This window comes from Nuphar pumila, chromosome 11, assembly GCF_984573655.1.
Source record: "Nuphar pumila chromosome 11, dmNupPumi1.hap1.1, whole genome shotgun sequence".
In the NCBI taxonomy this organism is placed as follows: Eukaryota; Viridiplantae; Streptophyta; class Magnoliopsida; order Nymphaeales; family Nymphaeaceae; genus Nuphar; species Nuphar pumila.
The window spans coordinates 108,300,505-108,318,224 of NC_143259.1; the positions used below are offsets into that span (position 1 = coordinate 108,300,505).

Sequence of the window (17,720 nt, forward strand, 5' to 3'; positions counted from 1 at the left end):
GAGCCAATTTGCTTAGGATATATTGGCCCTAGTATGATATTTTGTACCCATAAGAATATGTATCTTTTATGTCAAACGGTAGAATGATACCATAAAAGCTTTTGGTAAAATGTTTGGTAACTTAGTAGATAAAGTACATTACATTTTAGATTAGGGCCAGCGACTTACCTATTCAAGGACTTTTCCACTAGACAATATAAATAGGGATGGCAGTGGACAGGGGCAGGAGTGGGGGACATGGTCTCCACCCCTGCCCATCTCAAAATCATGCCTTCCATCCCTACCTTCATCCCTACACCGGTTTTGATTTTAATCTCTATCCGCCCCTCCATCTCCGTTTCATGTCCTCCATTTTGGATCCAAACGGAGTGAGGCGGGGTGGAGCCCTGTTTTTCCTCGGTCCATTGCCATCCCTAATGAAGGATTGGGGACGAAACAGAGCGGGGCAGGGAAAGGCAGGGATTGGCACGGGACGAGGCGGGAGAAAGCATAAATCTATCCCCACACGAGTTTTGATTTTAACGTCCATCCCTTCCTTCATCCCCGTTTTATATCCTTCATCCCCAATTCAAATGGGGGCAAGCAGAGGCGTAGCGGGGGGGGACAGGACTGGGCTGTAGCCCAGTCCTGCCTCCCGAAACATTTAATTTTTTTTTAAAAGCCCAGCCCTGATTCCATATGAAATAGATTTTTATCCATTTTTGTAGCCCAGCCCTGACTGCAGCAAATAGTTTGATTTGTCCATCTGAAATAGATTTTTATTAATAATTGCAGCCATTTTTTATTTTATCTCAAAAAAATTTTTTTGGGGGGCGCTGCCCCCGAACCCCCTACTATCACACCAATTTTTTTTCCTACACCCAAGTTTGCCCCCCCCTCCCCCACATGAATCCTAGCTACGCCACTGGGGGCAAGGCAGGGTGGAGCTCAGTTTTCCCCGGGTCTACTGTCATCCCTAAACATAAATAAACCCGTATACTTTAAAAATTTTATTAGACAAGCAAATTCACATCTCGTCACCTGCAAAGTCCTCCGTTCACCCCAATCATTTCCGTTACACCTGTAGGACATGTACATTATCATCTAAATCTTTCAGATGTGGGTCATGTAAGGCAGGGTGGTCGTGGGGCCCACTGAAAGTTTTTCTAGCTTCGGCAAGGCTTCTTCATCATAAAAAAAAAACTTTTTGGCATTACTTTTTACTCTCAATTTTATCAAGTTTTAAAAAACACTTCAAAACAAACTTTTCTTTTATTTTTTGTATGAAACGAGTCACTCGTGATTGGCTCATAGAGCTCAGCTCATAAGGAACATGAGCTTTGCTCTGCTCATGATGAGCTCACGAGCCAAGCCTGAGCAGAGGTGTACCTTAATGATATGAGCCCGAACAACACTATCTTAGTTTGATGGACTCCTTGGGTGTTTGTGTTGCTGTCCGTGCACCCATAGAAATGTGGGATGCATGAACACGTTTTTGGAGCATTACACATAGGGAAAAACAGTGTTACCTTAGGGTATGTTTGATGGCTTGTCCAGGGCTGGACGAAATGAACAAAAAATCAGAACAAAACATTGTTTCTGTTTGTTCTATAACAACTGTTCCAAGTTCAACGTTTGTTTCGACCGCACTCAAATGTTATGTTCCAAATGTTCGTTATTTGATGACGATGTGCGGACAACTTGGACAATCATATGGATAATGGGTCAAATTACTTCATTTTGGATCATAAGACCCGATCCATCCATTATTTTATATGTTTTAACAAGTTTATTATGTTTTTTTGCCCAAATATGGATTCAATTACGAAATTATATCTAAAATCATAAATTTTTGCTCTTAATATGGATTTAAAATTGGATTTTTGCCCCAAATATGAATCTCGAATGAGTTTTTTCCTCAAATATGGATTTTTGCTCCGAATATGGATCTCGAATTGAATTTTTGCCTTAAATATGGATCTTGAATTGGATATTTGCCCTGAATATGTATTTTTGCCTCGAATAAACGTTGTGCTCTCTCTCTCTGTCTGTCTCTCTATCTTCTTTGGATAATGGGCTGCTATAATGTACTATGATTCAATCAGTTTTAGATCCGATGATGACCATGAATTGCTTTTAGAGTTTAAAACAAAAGTTTATTAAAGAAAGTTAAAGAAGACATGACTTGCCTTTCTTTTCAATATTTCAACAAAAAAATAAGAATTATTCATAACATGGCCTTTATTCATCTGCAAAAATTCATACAAAAGATTATGAAAGATACACCAACAATTTTTTAAAACAAAGAAGTTACAAGACTTGCTTCTTCACATTTCAGAAGTTCTGCATATAAGCCATCTACAGCCAGTAATTCATCATGGTACCCATTTCAACAAGTTACCCCTCTTCCATTACAACAATAAAATCAGCATTTCTTATATGACTAAACCGTCAGGCTATGATGATGGTTGACCGGCCCAACATAAGCTTCTTGAACTGCCCTTTCTACCTCAAAATCAAGACCTCCAGTAACTTTATATAGTAGCATGATGCATGGGTTTGAAAGAACTGCTCCAGCAACAAAGAGCCTTATCTTCTGTTCCTCGATCAAAGCCAACCCAACCCTACTCACCTGAGGTAAAAAGTCATTAGCATATTTGCAAATGTCATAATATAAATCAATGAATAATTGATTATGATCCCCATACCTGAGTATCATATCCTTTGGAAAGTGAGCCGATAAAAGTATGTGCATGTGCTATCTTTGCTGCCTCTTCTATCTAATCAATGGTAACATCTGACCTTCCATAAGCTTCTTATCCAGATGATTCTAAAATATAATAATCAAGCTAAGCAACATAGTGGCAGAGAAAACCACAAAGGAATAGCTATAATTAAGCAATGAATTCAAAAAATAGTTTCTCCATGCGTACCTGCAGCTCAGGTGGGAGATATCTATAGACATCATATGTCTGATCTTTGAACCCTCTGCTCAACATTTCATCAGATTCATCCTTTTACAATCAACATCATTAAAAGTCAGTAAATTGAATATCTCAACAGAAATGACTAAAAGCACAAATATGAAGTTTCGTACTCACAAGGATCAATAATTTAATAGCCCTGATGCCCAATGTTCTTCTCTTGATCATGTCACAAACTCTACCTGGTGTTCCAGATACAACATGAACTCCATATTCTAGCTTTTTGATATCCTCACCAAGACTCTTGCCACCAATACAAGCATATGCTTGCAAATTGATGTAATCTCCAATAACTAATATCACTTTCTCAGTCCGAGAAGCAAGTTCTCTTGTAGGTGATAAAATTAAAGCTTGGACCCTGTCAGATATCATTGTCATCAAACATCCATCAAAATACATAGCCAATGCTACTCATGGAATATCTAGATAACAATTTATTCACATCCTCAAATAATATACAGAAACAAAAGATACAAAGTGAGAAGTGCTAATGAAATCCTCAAATAATATACAAAAACAAAAGATACAAAGTGAGAAGTGCTAATGAAATATAAATACATAAATGCATAAATTTATTATGAAAGAGATGTCATTGAACAGTATCTTATGTATTTCTAAAATTCATAGATGTTAACAAAATAATAAAAAGGACTGAGGCATCTAGTATGTGGTGACCCATAGTTGTAGACCATGAAGAATGGTCACACATCCTACCACATTGCATGTAGGGAGCTCCAGGAGTTTCCTATTAGTGTACCCTCAGTGCTGCTCTTCAGGAGCACATGGACCATTCTCACCAGGTTCACCAAATGAAAACCTTATTTTGTCACCAAACAATTACCAATTCACATTTCAAAGATCAGATAAAAGTATGTGCATGTGCTATCTTTGCTGCCTCTTTTATCTGATCAATGGTAACATATGACCTTCCATAAACAATATTATCCTAGATTAAAGCATCAATCAAAGGACTTAAAGTGACCTTAGCTCATGTTCATACCGAAACCATGAAACCACGTGACCACCACATTGCAATGAAAAGCATGGGACCAATATAGGAGACACATGCTCATAACCCAAATAAATGGGCTTCAGAACAGGAGCACAGGTGACCCTCCAAAACAAAAATCCCCCTAACAATGGGTTCAAGATAATCAAGAAGCACATTGGAACTATAATTGACCTCTCAAGGTTACTTCATCTACATACACCATTTACAAGAGGCCATCACATATTTGCTGCCATCATTTAACACATCGGCCAGTCTACCTACACTCATCCATCTTCTTCAAACATTTCGTCGACCAATTGGTGGGCATGATTACAACCCCAAATTTACGCTTTCAAAAACCTATAGAAACCAGAAACTACAACGGTTCATACTAAAATCCAACAAAAGGAGGATATCATATATATTTTAACACAAAAAAACAGCAAAACCTTCGACATCCAATAAGGATACTCACAAGCTGTTCATTCCAAGCTTAAGAAAAAGGAAAAAAATGAACCACGAAAATTGTGATTCAGATATCAAAAAGACGATAAAGAAGAGGCATACACTCACAGATAAATTTGAAAAAAAGGGAAAAAGGAATCTCTAATCATGACGATCGTTACCCATCGAAACATCATACAACAATCATATTTACGGTCTGACCATAAAAGAAACACCATTCCAACGTTAAAAATGCTGGGAAAAAATACGAAATAGAAAGAATTTGGGATTTGGGTTTCATGATGGAGCTAAAGCAACGTAAGATCAAGACTATATCACGAAGATTTAGGGCATGTGTCGAGATCGAACTAAAAATTTGTGAAAATTAACACGACAAACAAACGGGGATCGTGGAATTCTGACAGAAATGAAGAACAAAAAATGAAAATAAATTATCTAAAAATGCAGATTAAACAGAAAAGAAAAAAGAAGACGAGAGCTTACGAGCTGCTATGGAGAAACCAGACGGTCGAGAGGAGTAGATGGAGGGTCCGAGAAATCTAGGGCTCGCAGAGAGTCGAGAGAGGAAAAATGCATCTGAGACCTCCTGCGAAACTCCGGAGGAGAATAACGGGGCTCACAGAGGGGGCGCCCGTTTCAACGCAAACGAGGAGAGAGTATCGTTTCTGGCGGGCCTGTCGATGAACAAATTTTTTTTTTTGGTTCCCTCCGTTCCTGTTCATTTTGTAACAGGGGAGGAGGTGGATCGACAATTACAGTGTATATTGAACGCGGCGGATGCGCGGAACGCGGTCCGCCACGACCAATGTTTGTTAAAAAAGACGTTTAGAACTTCTTTTTTAGTCCCGTGCGACACACAGGACTGGCCATCAAACATTCTCTTAGGTGTTCAGACAGAGTCTTGTCTGCCGCAGACAATACAGGACAGGACGCACTGTCCTGTCCACGCGCGTCCGCGAATCAAACGGGCAGTGGCGCCATAACCAAACAGTAGCCCTTTTGTCAAATTGTGGAAAACAATAAGTGCGAGCGTTTTGAATTGTACCCAAAACTCGGGCGCCAACCGAAAAAATCGCCCTAAAATTAAATGTGTACGTCCTTCCTTTTGGGCATCTCTTGGCGTTTGCTTACCTGTACAAAGCATTTCACCTCTCAATCTCTCTCTGTTGATCATTCCAGGCCATGGTGGACATGCCAGTGGTTTAGTCATTCACTCTCTCACGAGCGAGCGAGGATGACGTTCAAATACTGGGACGATTGCGCGGATCCTCAGGACATAGAGGCAATGTGGATGGATCCCCACGTCAATGACGAGTGGGTTAGTGTTGGGGAGACCAAAGGCCAGAGGGTTCACCTCTCCAGGGACCCCGACGGCCAAGTTTACCTCACCGAGACCGAAATGAAGGTACCCAATGCACCATTGTCCCTTCTCTTTACCATTCGTGTGTATTTGTTGAATTTTGGCAGCCAATTGCACTTGGGGATGATTCGAAACCTTTGGTGAGATGCACAATTATCAACAGATCTTACAATTGTATTGATAGTTTGTTTGTGCGAACTTATCGATCGATTGAAATCCCATGTGAAATTGAATGTAACAATCGACGTTAAAATGTTTGTAGTTGATTGCGGTAGCATACAATCATCAACAGTTATTATCATGCTATCGAGAGTACGCTCGAACTTATCGATTGATTGAATTCCCCAGATGAAATTGAATGTAACAATGGAAGTCAGGATGTTCGCAGTTGATTGTGGTAGCAAGAGTGCATATCAAACTAGAATTCTGATATCCCAATTCATTTGTCAGCTCCTTCGCATGTATTAATCCAATTTAATCTCGCATTTTGGTGCCCCGCTTTATGTGTTCTTCTTATTGGGTAACTCCCCAAGAATGGCGTGTCCCGTGTCCTGTAGCTGTGTCCGTATGTGTAACGTAATTTGTCAAATATGCAAATACATTCGGTGTTTTTTAGACCAACTCAAGCTGAAGAGACCTATTCGATGGTCTCTGCTAACTGCTTTTATCACAAATCTTTCTCTGATCAACATTCGTTACATTTCTTTTATGTTATTTATACCATCTCTTAGCCATGTCCATGTAACATAATTTGTCAGTTGTGCTGCTGTTAAGCATATTGTACTGCTGTATGAGTTTTCGCGACATGTTACCCACATTCCGTATCACATGAATAATCTATGATGTGGAGTCTGGTTCCTTAATAAGCATTCTGCCTAATTCTTCAGGAGAAAGAATGGGATTTGTTCAGCCTGTACCATTCTATACCAATATTGGACCTTTCCTGTTATTGTGTGATTCTCATAGCCATAACCATCAGTCTCGGCTATATCTTGGCATGGCAATTTCTCGCTATAATATAGGTTTAGTTGATAAATCACCAAAAATATTGGGAAAAACTTATCACTTAAAAAAATATAAAAATAACATAAATAAGGAAGAAAATAACATGTTTATACAATAAAATACACCTATAATAAAAAAATAAGTAAAAAAATTATAAAATAAAGAAGAAAAACATATTTAAGATATAGAAAAGAAGTAAAAAAAATACCATGATATTAACACATTATATAAAAAATTCTGATATTTTCAAAATATCATGAGATTTTGCCTTTAATATCATTTTTATGAATTTACAGTGATATTTTCTAAATATCGTCTATATCTGTGACTATGGTAATTCTTTTACTTCTTTATACGGCACCCTTTTATGCTTTCTGATGTCATGGTTATTGTATCACTTCTATGGTGAATCTTGTCTTGTTTTAACGTGTCACTTGGTCTTGCAGGCTGTTGCGGAGATTATTGTTCGTAGACACTTCAATTCGGAGATTGATCAGGTATCCTGAAAGTGACATTATTTGCTCATGTTGTTTTTTGTATGTTATTTTGAAATATGATAGGAGATAGTCATCTTGGCTAAAAATCCTTCACTAACATAGTTTATTTGCATTCTTCTATCTACTATCTGAAATATTGATTGATACAATAATAAGGCATCACAGCATGCCAAAATTGAACTAATAATGATACTACTAGTGCTGACAAAAATGATGATGATGATAATAAGGCATGATATATATATATATATATATATATATAATTTATTTATGGGAAACTAGGATGACTCTGCTTTGGCTTTTGTCTTCAACTCATAGTCGTCTAAAATGATTAAATGGTGTCTATGTTCGATGACTCTAGATTTAAAAGATTGACATTTGGAAGATACTTGGAAACCAAGTTTAGTTCTAGAATATTTCAGCGAATCAAAATTTAATAAAAAGTAGGAAACCATGAATTATTCATAGATTGATGTGTTATAGTTGGTGAAATGTGCAAAATTGACAAAAACTTTGTATTCAAACCAGTATATTCTGATTAGGAAAATTCTCTGTATTTAATTTTATTGATTTACTTTATTAACATATTTATTTTATTGTCTTTCCTGCATGCGTGCATTATCTGTCTTTTACATGCCATTATACACGTGAAATGAACTTTAACATGAAAACCTGGCAAACATATGGCTTTTGGTTAGCGATGAACCACCACGGTTTCTCCTACATATCCTCATACTTCTTTGAAAGCCACTTCTCAAGTTGGAAGCTAGGTGCTTTTGAAGCTTGCATTCATCTTGTGGGAATCATGCTTGCAAGAGTATTGGTATTTTCCAGAGTTGCCAGTCGAGGAAGTGGGAGTGGGAAGCGATACGGGAAGCAGAAGCGGGAAACGAAGCACTTTCAAAAATTTAGGAAGCGGGAAGCGTAGGACGACTTAGAAGCGAACCAGGATTCATCTCGGAAGCGACCTAGGAAGCAAAGAAAGAGAAAAAAAATACAAAAAATAAAAATGAAAAAGGGAGGAAGCGAGCTTCCCATTTAGGGGAAGCACGCTTCCCAATTTTTTTTGCGCTTCCTAGTGGAAGCGCGACGTTTCGCACTTCCGAAATGCGCTTTGGGGAAGCGCGACGTTTCGCACTTCCAAAATGCGCTTTGGGGAAGCGCACTTCCCCAAAGCCTATGGCACTTCCTGTAACTCTGATATTTTCCTTCCATTAAAAGGCGACATGCTCCCACAATTTTAAAGAATTTTTATTCTCAGAGAAAGGGAACCATAATTGTGCTAGTTTAATTGGGTTGAGGGATAACTGATGACCCAAAACTTCTTTAAGAACACAGAGTTGCATTTGTTTTATATGTTATGTTTTTACATAATTCATTGAAAGGAATAAGGCAAAAGTGTTACAAAGCTTTTATCTCATTTCAAGAACATATATACCCTAATGCATGATAGACAAGTCTATAACCATATAGGCAGAAAGTAAGAAAATTATTTAAGACTTGAGTACTATACTAAAATATACTCCGTTTTTAAAAAAATGGAGAATCTAATTTGTTAATCTTGGATGTAATTCAAGTATGTATGATAAATTTGACTCTTTTTACTTGTGAACTATAAAAGGCTTTCTAGACACTTTTTGCTTCAGACAAATGGAATCAATGCACAAACAATTTGACTGTAGAACCCCCTAACAGAAGAGGGAGGGAGGGTCCAATAATGAAGATCCGATTCTTTACATTTTTTATTATTAGTTTTATTTAGGTACTATTGATAAGAAAAAATAAACGATGATTCTCAAAGCAAAATTTCTGCATCTTTTATCGCATTTGTTCAAAATTTCAAATAGATAATATTGATTTATGCGGACTCTCTTCCATTTCATCAACTAAGTGAAAATGTAGTTTTTCACTAAGAGTGTGCTTGGATGAACCCATCTATCCTGAAGACTGGCATGAGCTGGATACTTGAATTTGAGCATCTCGTTATCACAGCTTATTGCAGTTTTCTGTAAAAGAAGGTTCATCCAAAGACCTGCTAAGAGTATGCCTTCAATGCAGCTCATGTTTTCTATGGTTCCATTGTCTGACTACTTTGAATAACAACAAAAGTTTAGTTCTTCATTCATTCTTATGCCAATTTAACCTGTGTAAACTGTGCTGCAGGATATGATCTGTGCTATTTCTGAAATAGGAAGTGGCAGGCAGCCTCTTGCAGAGAGTTATGATCGTAAAACAAGGGAAGTTAGATTTGGACTGATGCTGATCCTACCAACTACTGCAGAATGGGTGTTTAGGTATTATGAAACCACTTCAGATTATTTGATTTTTTCAGAGAATTACATTCTTGCCACGGTTCATTATTCCCAACTCCTTGCAGGGAGATAGGTTACAGTGCTTATGATATTGATGGGAAGCCTGACATGCTATATAGGCCATTTGTAAATGTTTATATCGGTGCTGCCTACCTGAAGTGGCTATCAAGTTATAACGGAAAGTATGTTGTTAAGCTGTATTAGCTACTTGATGGAGCTGAATCTTTCACATGTTTTGTGTGCATGAGTTAAAACATGAAAGTAGTGTTTAGCATTTGGTATTATCTTTTTCTGATTGGTTTGCTTGTGCTTATGACATGGCTCTATTGTTTCACAGAGAAAGAAATGAGGAATTTGTTGTTAGGGCATTTATTGGTGGACCAAAAAAAGCATCACATAAATCAACTGTGGGATATTGGAGACGTTATCTTTCTGTGAAAGAGAGTCTGCAAAGCAAGAGGTTGGTTTGAATATACTTCGAAGTGAAGTTTCTAATCTTTTCTTTGCAACCATTTGTGAGACCAAGGAATGCACATATGATCCTGCAGCTAAATGATTTGGTTTTGTTTTCATGATAAATTTGTAGATACAGCCATCTTCCACCTAAATTTTAGTTTTCAATATTTGTGTGTCACAGTTTTATGATGCTAAGGCATTTTCAGAATGCTCTTCTCCCAAATTTCTTTGGAAAGTTGATTTAGATATTCTTAAGGTGTGGTTCCACATGGTAAACGTGGGATCTTGCTTATTTATAGGAAGATAAAGTGTTGTTCTTCTTCTTCTTATTTTTTTTTTTGCTTCAGTAGTTCTCCCCTTCACTGCCATTTTCTTAGTACATGAGTGGTTGTACATGCATCTATGTCTTATAGAGACTTAAATTGTGTGTCTTCTATGTTGGCACCTGTAAACACTTCATCAACATAGTCAAGCTTTTATTGGACATGGTCAACATCATTCCATAACTTCAGCTATGTGCTTTTATCCTTTATTTTGTAGTTTCTTATTTTTCTTCATTTAAAAAATTTTCATTGATTATGGAATTTAAATTTTGAATTTGGATTTTATTGTTTAATTTTGCAATTTTAAGATGGCTTCCATCTATGTAGTTAAAATCCTACCTAGGCCACCTAGGCACGAGCCTACCGCCTAGGAGCGCCGAGTACCTAGGTGGGGGTGGCACAAAGGCTTGTATTTCTATATTTGGTTTTTTATAATGTTCAAAACATTGTAATCAAGCTTTGATTGTGTATTTTGAAATATTAAATCTTTTTATTATTTTTGTAAATTTTTTACAATTTATTTTAATTATTTTATTTTTTTGTGGGCCTCTAGGCAACACAACTAAAACAAATGTTTGTTCGGGTGGATTTGAATGTTAGAATGTAATTATATTTAATTGTTTGGCTTTGTTCATGAATTATGTTTATAAGTGTCAGTTGTTTAGTAGCTTCATAAATTGTGTTGAATATGTATTTTATATTATTTTAAAGAATTTATTGTAGTTTTTTTATTTGTCTTTTTTAAGTTCCAACTAGGCTGACTAGTCTCGCCTAGGCACATATTAGGCCTTTTAGGGGATTGGCGCCTAGGTGCCGGCTAATGCTTTTGACTACTTACACTTCCATGAGTTATTGCTTTAGATTGTGGATTTTGAATATATACAATGACACAAACATCATGCCAATGTGTGGTAGCCATGTCCTTGTGTCTTAGTTTGATAAAACTACTGTGTCATATCAAGCATGTTGTTTTGCCCCAGAAAGATAGCATAACATGGCAATGTAATGTATAAAGTACATTTGTTATCTTTCATTCAGAAAATATTTGATTAAAGTCAAGTGACAATAATTGTGAAAAGTGTATATTTTTTCCTTTCCTTTTCAATCAAACATAAAAGTTTGGATCTCAAGTTGATCGAGTTTTCCTAGCGCTAATGGGATTTTGGGAGAAAGCTGACATGCCTTAATTGTGTTTCTCATCATCATTTTTTTCTTCACCTTTTTGTTTTGGGTTCTAAAGCCATAAGCCTTTATTGATTTTGGATAAAATCAATACAGAAAAGAAAAAAAAGAAAGATATAGAGGAAACAGGCTATGCACACGATATCAATCACATTCCTAAATGGCTAGAAAACCTAACCGAGGCAAAGAAAAAAAAAACTGGGCCACTAACAAATGCATCAGTTCTTTGTATGTTTTTAGATGATGGAATCACTTGCTGATGTTAGTGCAGTTGCATTGATGTAGAAGCAACACAAGTTTTGCTGATCGATTGGAAACACAATCATGAAAGAGAAACCCCATGCATTATCTATGTCTTTGAGACCACAGACTGCAGATACACAAGAGAGGAATGAGGATACTGTATCTTGATCATCAACTAAGATAAATTTCTTAACAAGAGCCCATGTAATAAAAAAATGCTCATGAAACAAACAAATATAAAAGTTATACATGGAGAAAAAGTCAAATCTGCTCAATGTATCAATAGATAGGGCAAAAAATGTCATATTGGAAGTCACATCACAGCAATCTTTTGGAAACATCTGGAGGGGCTGTCGATCATATACTGTTTACCTACTTCATGTCTTGTTATTTTTTTATTAGAGGTATTAATGGAAAAACAAGAGTGTATTGGATGAAAACTTGTTCTCACCTGATACAGTCATTCCTTCATCACCTCTCTCTAGCACTGGAGCTGAGCTGATCCGGACATCAAATAATAAGTGAAGGTTATAAATTAGTGCAGTCATTAATTTGACTATGGATTGCTGGCTTTGTCTGGTCAAATGAAAGAGTACCATAAATGATTATCCACTGTAATCTCTGACTCTAACTTATGCTTTTAACACTAGCTAAGCTAATGACAGTATCCAACAAATTGGATTGATATAGCCAGATGCAGTCAATTGTGTTTTGCATATGCTTTGTCCATACACTAAGTCTGTTGTGTCATGTCTTATGTTGTCTCTGATGTTGTGTTATGTTGACATTGCTACACAGTCCATAATGCAGTATCTTGTTGTCACAGTTGTTTACGCTCAAAGAGTTTGGTTGGATGTTGATATAATATATCTATGCAATTTCCTGGAAGCACATAATGAGAAGAAGAATTTTTTCCTAAATTAATTATATTTAGGTAGTTTTACAACAAAAAAACATGATAAATAAAATATTTCTGAATATTTTTGCTTTTCTTTTGTTTCTTTTCAGTGAAACCCAACTTCCAGAGCTTCATTCTTTGGGTGCTGATGTTCAAAGATCTGTTGTGCCAACTTCATCAAGGGCAGGTACTGTAATATGTCCTTCATGTCTCTTGCAAGGACACCTAAACCTGATCTTTCTTTAGTACACCAGAATACCATATTGATGTTTAGTATTCCATTTTCACGACCATTTCTGTTATATGCATTTGAACTGTCTAGAAAGTTTGAGCTGGTGCTCATCTTTCTTTTTCTTGCTGTCTATTCTTTTGTCAGGCCTTTTTGAAGGTCGTGGTTATCAACTTGTAGACAAATATACAAGACGTTAAAATTCAAAATTGTATAAGAATAATTCACAAATAAGGCTGCTTTTAACATTTGGTCCTAGTGTAGAAATAGAACCAGTCAAAGAATTTAGGGAACCATGGGACATCTTCATCTGTTTTTATGCAGGAGAGTAGCTTTTCACATTCCACACATATTTATATTACTGAACACAGTTGCTCTAGTGCATGCTTTTTTTAAGCATTTATTTTAGTGATTTGTCTGGAGATTGAATAAGATTTTTATTGATAGGTTGCTCTAGTTGCAAATGAATGCATAACGTTGTACTCAAAAGAAAGCAGCATGAGAATCAATTCATAAAAAAGGAAAATAGCTTTTAGACATCTCTTAAAGGATTCTTGAAGAATGCCCAAGAGCTTCTCTCCATTTTACAACTAAACTCCAAGGACCTTGTTCATTAATCTTGATACTGTTGAAGGAGGGTTTAATGCTAAACCCATATTAAAAAGATCTTTCATATACTAATAAATTATTCAGTCTAACATAAGCATGAGATTCATACATTTTCTTGATCTTATCTGTAACCTTCTAAAGTTTCTTGAACATTATTTGTATATGAAAAAACTATCCAATGGCAGTAAGAGATTTTTGAATATTTTTTCTCACGAGTAATGTACAATTAAGCACCCATATGCTGTCACTACTTCAGTGACTCAAAGACTAATTTTTCATTTTTTTCAAAACATTCAGGCTTTGGTATATGTGCACCACCTTCATGGTGTAATGAAATGGTGGTCTTCAACAAATGCACAAATAACTCACAAACAAGTGTCTATTGGAGACACTACAAGCATGACCCTTGAAAGGGTATAAAGGGAAGAACACTTGAAAAATAAATAATACTTTATTCATGAACAAAATGCTTAAGAAGCATGGTTATTTACATTGAAGGGGTTCACCCCTATATATACAAAAAAATGGGAGAGAGAGGAGAGCTCATTTTGAGCTCTCCAAAAAGAGACGTTGGATTCCAACGTCTCTTAATATAGCTGTTGGACTACAGTCCAACAACATTTATTATTATAGCTGTTGGACTACAGTCCAACAGCTACTTGCACAGTCAAGTTCCAACAGGAACTTGACTGGATCAAAATATCTAGTTTCTATTGAACTAGATGCTAAAAAAGAAAATAAAAAAATAGAAAACAAAATAATAAAAGAAAATATAATAATATTAAATAATATATATATATATATATATATATATATATATATTGCAGTTTACATTTTAACACTCCCCTTCAAACTTACGGTACAATGAGCGAAAGTTTGTCTAAGAGGAAGTGAAATCTGGGAGCAACGAGAGGCTTGGTGAAGAAGTCTGCTAATTGATATTCTGATGTAACATATGGCAGATCAATGGTTCCATGTAAGTATTCCTCTCTGACATAGTGACAGTCGACCTCAATGTGTTTAGTGCGCTCATGGAATGTCCGGTTGCTTGCAATATAGATCGCACTTTTGTTGTCACAGCACATCTTTGAAGCTTGTGTTGCTTTAGCTCCCATATCCGCTAGCAATCGTCTGAGCCAAACAACCTCCATAGTGGTGGTTGCCATGACTCTGTATTCAGCTTCGGTGGAGGAAAGAGAGACTTTCTGCTGCTTCTTGCATCTCCACGAAATTAAGGTTTCACCTAAGAACACACAAAAACCAGTAGTTGAGTGTCTATTATTGGGATCACCTCCCCAGTCAGCATCAGTATATGCAATTAAATTTAATGAAGATGAAGCAGACAAGAAGAGTCCTCGTGAAAGAGAGGATTTTAAGTATCTAATAATACGCAAAATCGCTCCCATGTGCACGGAGGTGGGAGCATGCTGAAACTGACTGACTGTATGAACCGCATGAGTTATATCTGGCCTAGTAATGGAAAGATAAGAAAGAGCTCCAACAAGTTGTCTATAAGTAGTAGGATCATCAAGAAGTTCTCCATCATCAATTTTCATTTTAACATTGACAACTTCTGGAGTGTCTACTTTCTTATCATATGTAATTCCAGACCTGGAAACGATATCATGAGCAAATTTAGATTGAGATATCAAATACCCCCGAGGGGAATAAGCAACTTCAATGCCTAAAAAATATCTTAATAAACCTAAGTCAGTCATTTCAAAGTGAGTTTTAAGAAGAGATTTGATATTCGCAACTCCCTGTTTATCGCCTCCGGTGATGATCATATCGTCCACATAGAGAAGAAGAATAATGATGCCTGCATCAGATTTCTTAACAAACAAAGCAGTGTCAGTTAAACAAGGTTGAAAACCAATATCAAGCATAACATGACTAAATCGGTCATACCAGGCTTTTGGAGCCTGTTTAAGACCATAAAGAGCTTTTTCTAAACGAAGAGCTTTACCCTTAGGGATACTAATACCAGGTGGGGCTTCCATGTATACTTCTTCAACGAGATTCCCATTCAGGAAAGCATTTTTGACATCTAATTGAAAGATAGGCCATGTTCTAATGGAGGCCAAGGCTATTAAAGTTCTAACAGTGGTCATACGGGCCACAGGAGCAAATGTTTCTTCATAATCGATGCCATACTCTTGGGCATATCCTTTTGCTACTAAACGGGCCTTATATCTTTCCAGGGTCCCATCACTTTTGGTTTTGACTTTGTATACCCACCTACAACCTATAGGTTTCTTACCCGGAGGAATATCTTGTATCGTCCAAGTATTGGCCTTTTCTAGTGCATCCAATTCTATTTTCATGGCTTCTATCCATTCTATATGATTTTTTGCTTGAGAATAGGATGATGGTTCAACATATGATTGTATTAATGTAATGGCGGCCCTATACGTGGGTGAAAAAGATTCATAAGACACAAATTTTTCTGGAGGTTTAGAGATTCTAGACGTTCTTCTAGGTGAGACTTCAGAGTATTTTTGTAATGCACATGGAAGATTTTGCTCTCTACGTCTTGAATATTGTAGACTAACATCCCTATGGATTTGCTCTTCATTATCATCATTTTCAACAACAATAGGACTTTGATCATTGTCAAGGTCACATCCAACATCACATTCATTGGATTTTGAAGTTGGATCAATTAAAAACGAGTATTCAGTGACATCCTTGGATTTTTCAAATTCAAAGAAGCTTTCTTTTTCCAAAAAGATACATTTCTTGACACATATAATTTGTCATTTTGAAAATCGAAACACCTGTAGCCTTTTTGATTATCAGCATATCCTAAAAAGGCACATGAGATTGCACGAGGAGAGAGTTTATCATTTCTGTTGGTGAAAACAAAACATTTGCATCCAAAGACTCTTAATCTAGAATAATCTGGAGTTAAATTAACAAGCTTTTCTATTGGAGTTGTATTCTTTAATGAGGAAGATGGCATCCTATTAATGAGGTAGGTGGCAGTTAGGACCGCTTCAGCCCAGAAACTTTTTGGAACTTGATTTGCAATTAGCAATGTCCTAGTAGTTTTCATAATGTGCCGATGTTTGCGTTCGGCTAGGCCATTCTGTTGTGGAGTGTGTGGACATGATCTTTGATGTGTAATACCATGTAAATTGAGATAGTCTTTGAATTCGTTGGACATAAATTCTCCCCCTGAATCAGTGCGAAAAACAGAAATATCATTTTGAAACTTATTTTTAACCATTTTATGAAATATTTGAAAGTTAGCAAAGACATCAGATTTATGTTTAAGAAAATAAATCCAAGTATGTCTAGAAAAGTCATCAACAAAAATGACATAATATGTATAACCACCTTTGGAAATAACTGGTGCGGGGCCCCAAACATCCGAATGTATTAACTCAAGTGGTCGTGAGGAAACAAAAGTTCTACTAAGAAATGGTAACCTTTTCATTTTGCCAAGAATGCAGTCTTTACAAGAAAAATTTTCAGAATTACAAAATTTTTCCAAACTTGGAAAATATTGAATTTTAGACATATGAGGATGACCAAGCCTTTTGTGCCATAAATCCAATTCTAATTTCTGAATATTATAACAAAATGCATTCTTGGGTAATTCCAAAAAGTCCATGTAATAAAGTCCTCCTTCTCTATGGCCTTCCCCAATCAGCTTCCCTGACTGGCGATCCTGTACCCAACAACCATGAGAAGAGAAGGAGATATTACATCAATAATCAGATATTTGCGAGACAGATAAGAGATTCAAATTAAGTTTAGGGATATATCTAACTTCTGGGATAAAAAATCTTTTGGATTTTTGAAGATTTTCAAAACATCCTATTCCTTTTACTTCGAGAGATGTGCCATCGGCTGTAAAAACCTTTGACACACTTGAGTCATTTTTAAGACATTCGGATAGACTATTAACATTTGGGGTCATATGAAAAGAAGCACCAGAATCTAAAAGCCAAGGAAAGTTACCTGGACCGGAGAAAGATGCAACTGCCGCTCCAGTTGAGGCTTCGGTTGAGGAGGATACCCCTTTGAGAAGAGGTTGAAGGATTTCCATCAGTTGAGCCATAGACACAGGTGCATCTTGATCTTTTGACTCAGATTCAACAGATGCAACTCTTTTTTCTTCTCTTCTTTTTAACTTTGGACATTGAGGCCTATAGTGCCCCGGTTTATGACAATGATGACAA

General features: G+C 36.5%; 2 protein-coding genes across 3 annotated transcripts in view; one reads left to right on the plus strand and one right to left on the minus strand.

The window, feature by feature from the left end:
- Positions 1–2,256: 2,256 nt before the first annotated feature.
- On the minus strand, positions 2,257–5,149 carry LOC149822751 (ABC transporter B family member 20-like). The gene is made up of 5 exons (XM_089981245.1): positions 4,903–5,149; positions 3,081–3,321; positions 2,913–2,993; positions 2,688–2,759; positions 2,257–2,611 (listed from the first exon to the last, which is right to left on the minus strand). The coding sequence occupies exons 2-5, from the start codon at positions 3,129–3,131 to the stop codon at positions 2,423–2,425; spliced, it is 393 nt and encodes a 130-aa protein (XP_089837371.1). The 5' UTR covers positions 3,132–3,321; positions 4,903–5,149; the 3' UTR covers positions 2,257–2,422.
- A 391-nt stretch (positions 5,150–5,540) lies between these two features.
- LOC149822752 (transglycosylase) overlaps positions 5,541–17,720 on the plus strand; it is a 112,259-nt gene continuing 100,079 nt past the window's right edge. For both annotated transcript variants that reach the window (XR_016425734.1, XM_089980032.1), the window contains exons 1-6: positions 5,541–5,824; positions 7,231–7,281; positions 9,445–9,575; positions 9,659–9,775; positions 9,931–10,053; positions 12,806–12,882. Coding sequence is in view for 1 of the 2 variants with exons in the window: in XM_089980032.1 (XP_089836158.1) it covers positions 5,654–5,824; positions 7,231–7,281; positions 9,445–9,575; positions 9,659–9,775; positions 9,931–10,053; positions 12,806–12,882 (670 nt within the window). In the remaining variant the exon portion in view is untranslated. The remainder of the gene's footprint in view (positions 5,825–7,230; positions 7,282–9,444; positions 9,576–9,658; positions 9,776–9,930; positions 10,054–12,805; positions 12,883–17,720) is intronic.

Bases quoted from the DNA above. Each gene is read 5' to 3' on its own strand.
- LOC149822751 (XM_089981245.1), bottom strand. From the start codon at position 3,131: ATGATCAAGAGAAGAACATTGGGCATCAGGGCTATTAAATTATTGATC. The intron at 2,994-3,080 runs GTGAGTACGAAA...TGATTGTAAAAG, and splicing joins CTATTAAATTATTGATCCTT to GATGAATCTGATGAAATGTT. The intron at 2,760-2,912 runs GTACGCATGGAG...ACCATTGATTAG, and splicing joins ATCTCCCACCTGAGCTGCAG to ATAGAAGAGGCAGCAAAGAT.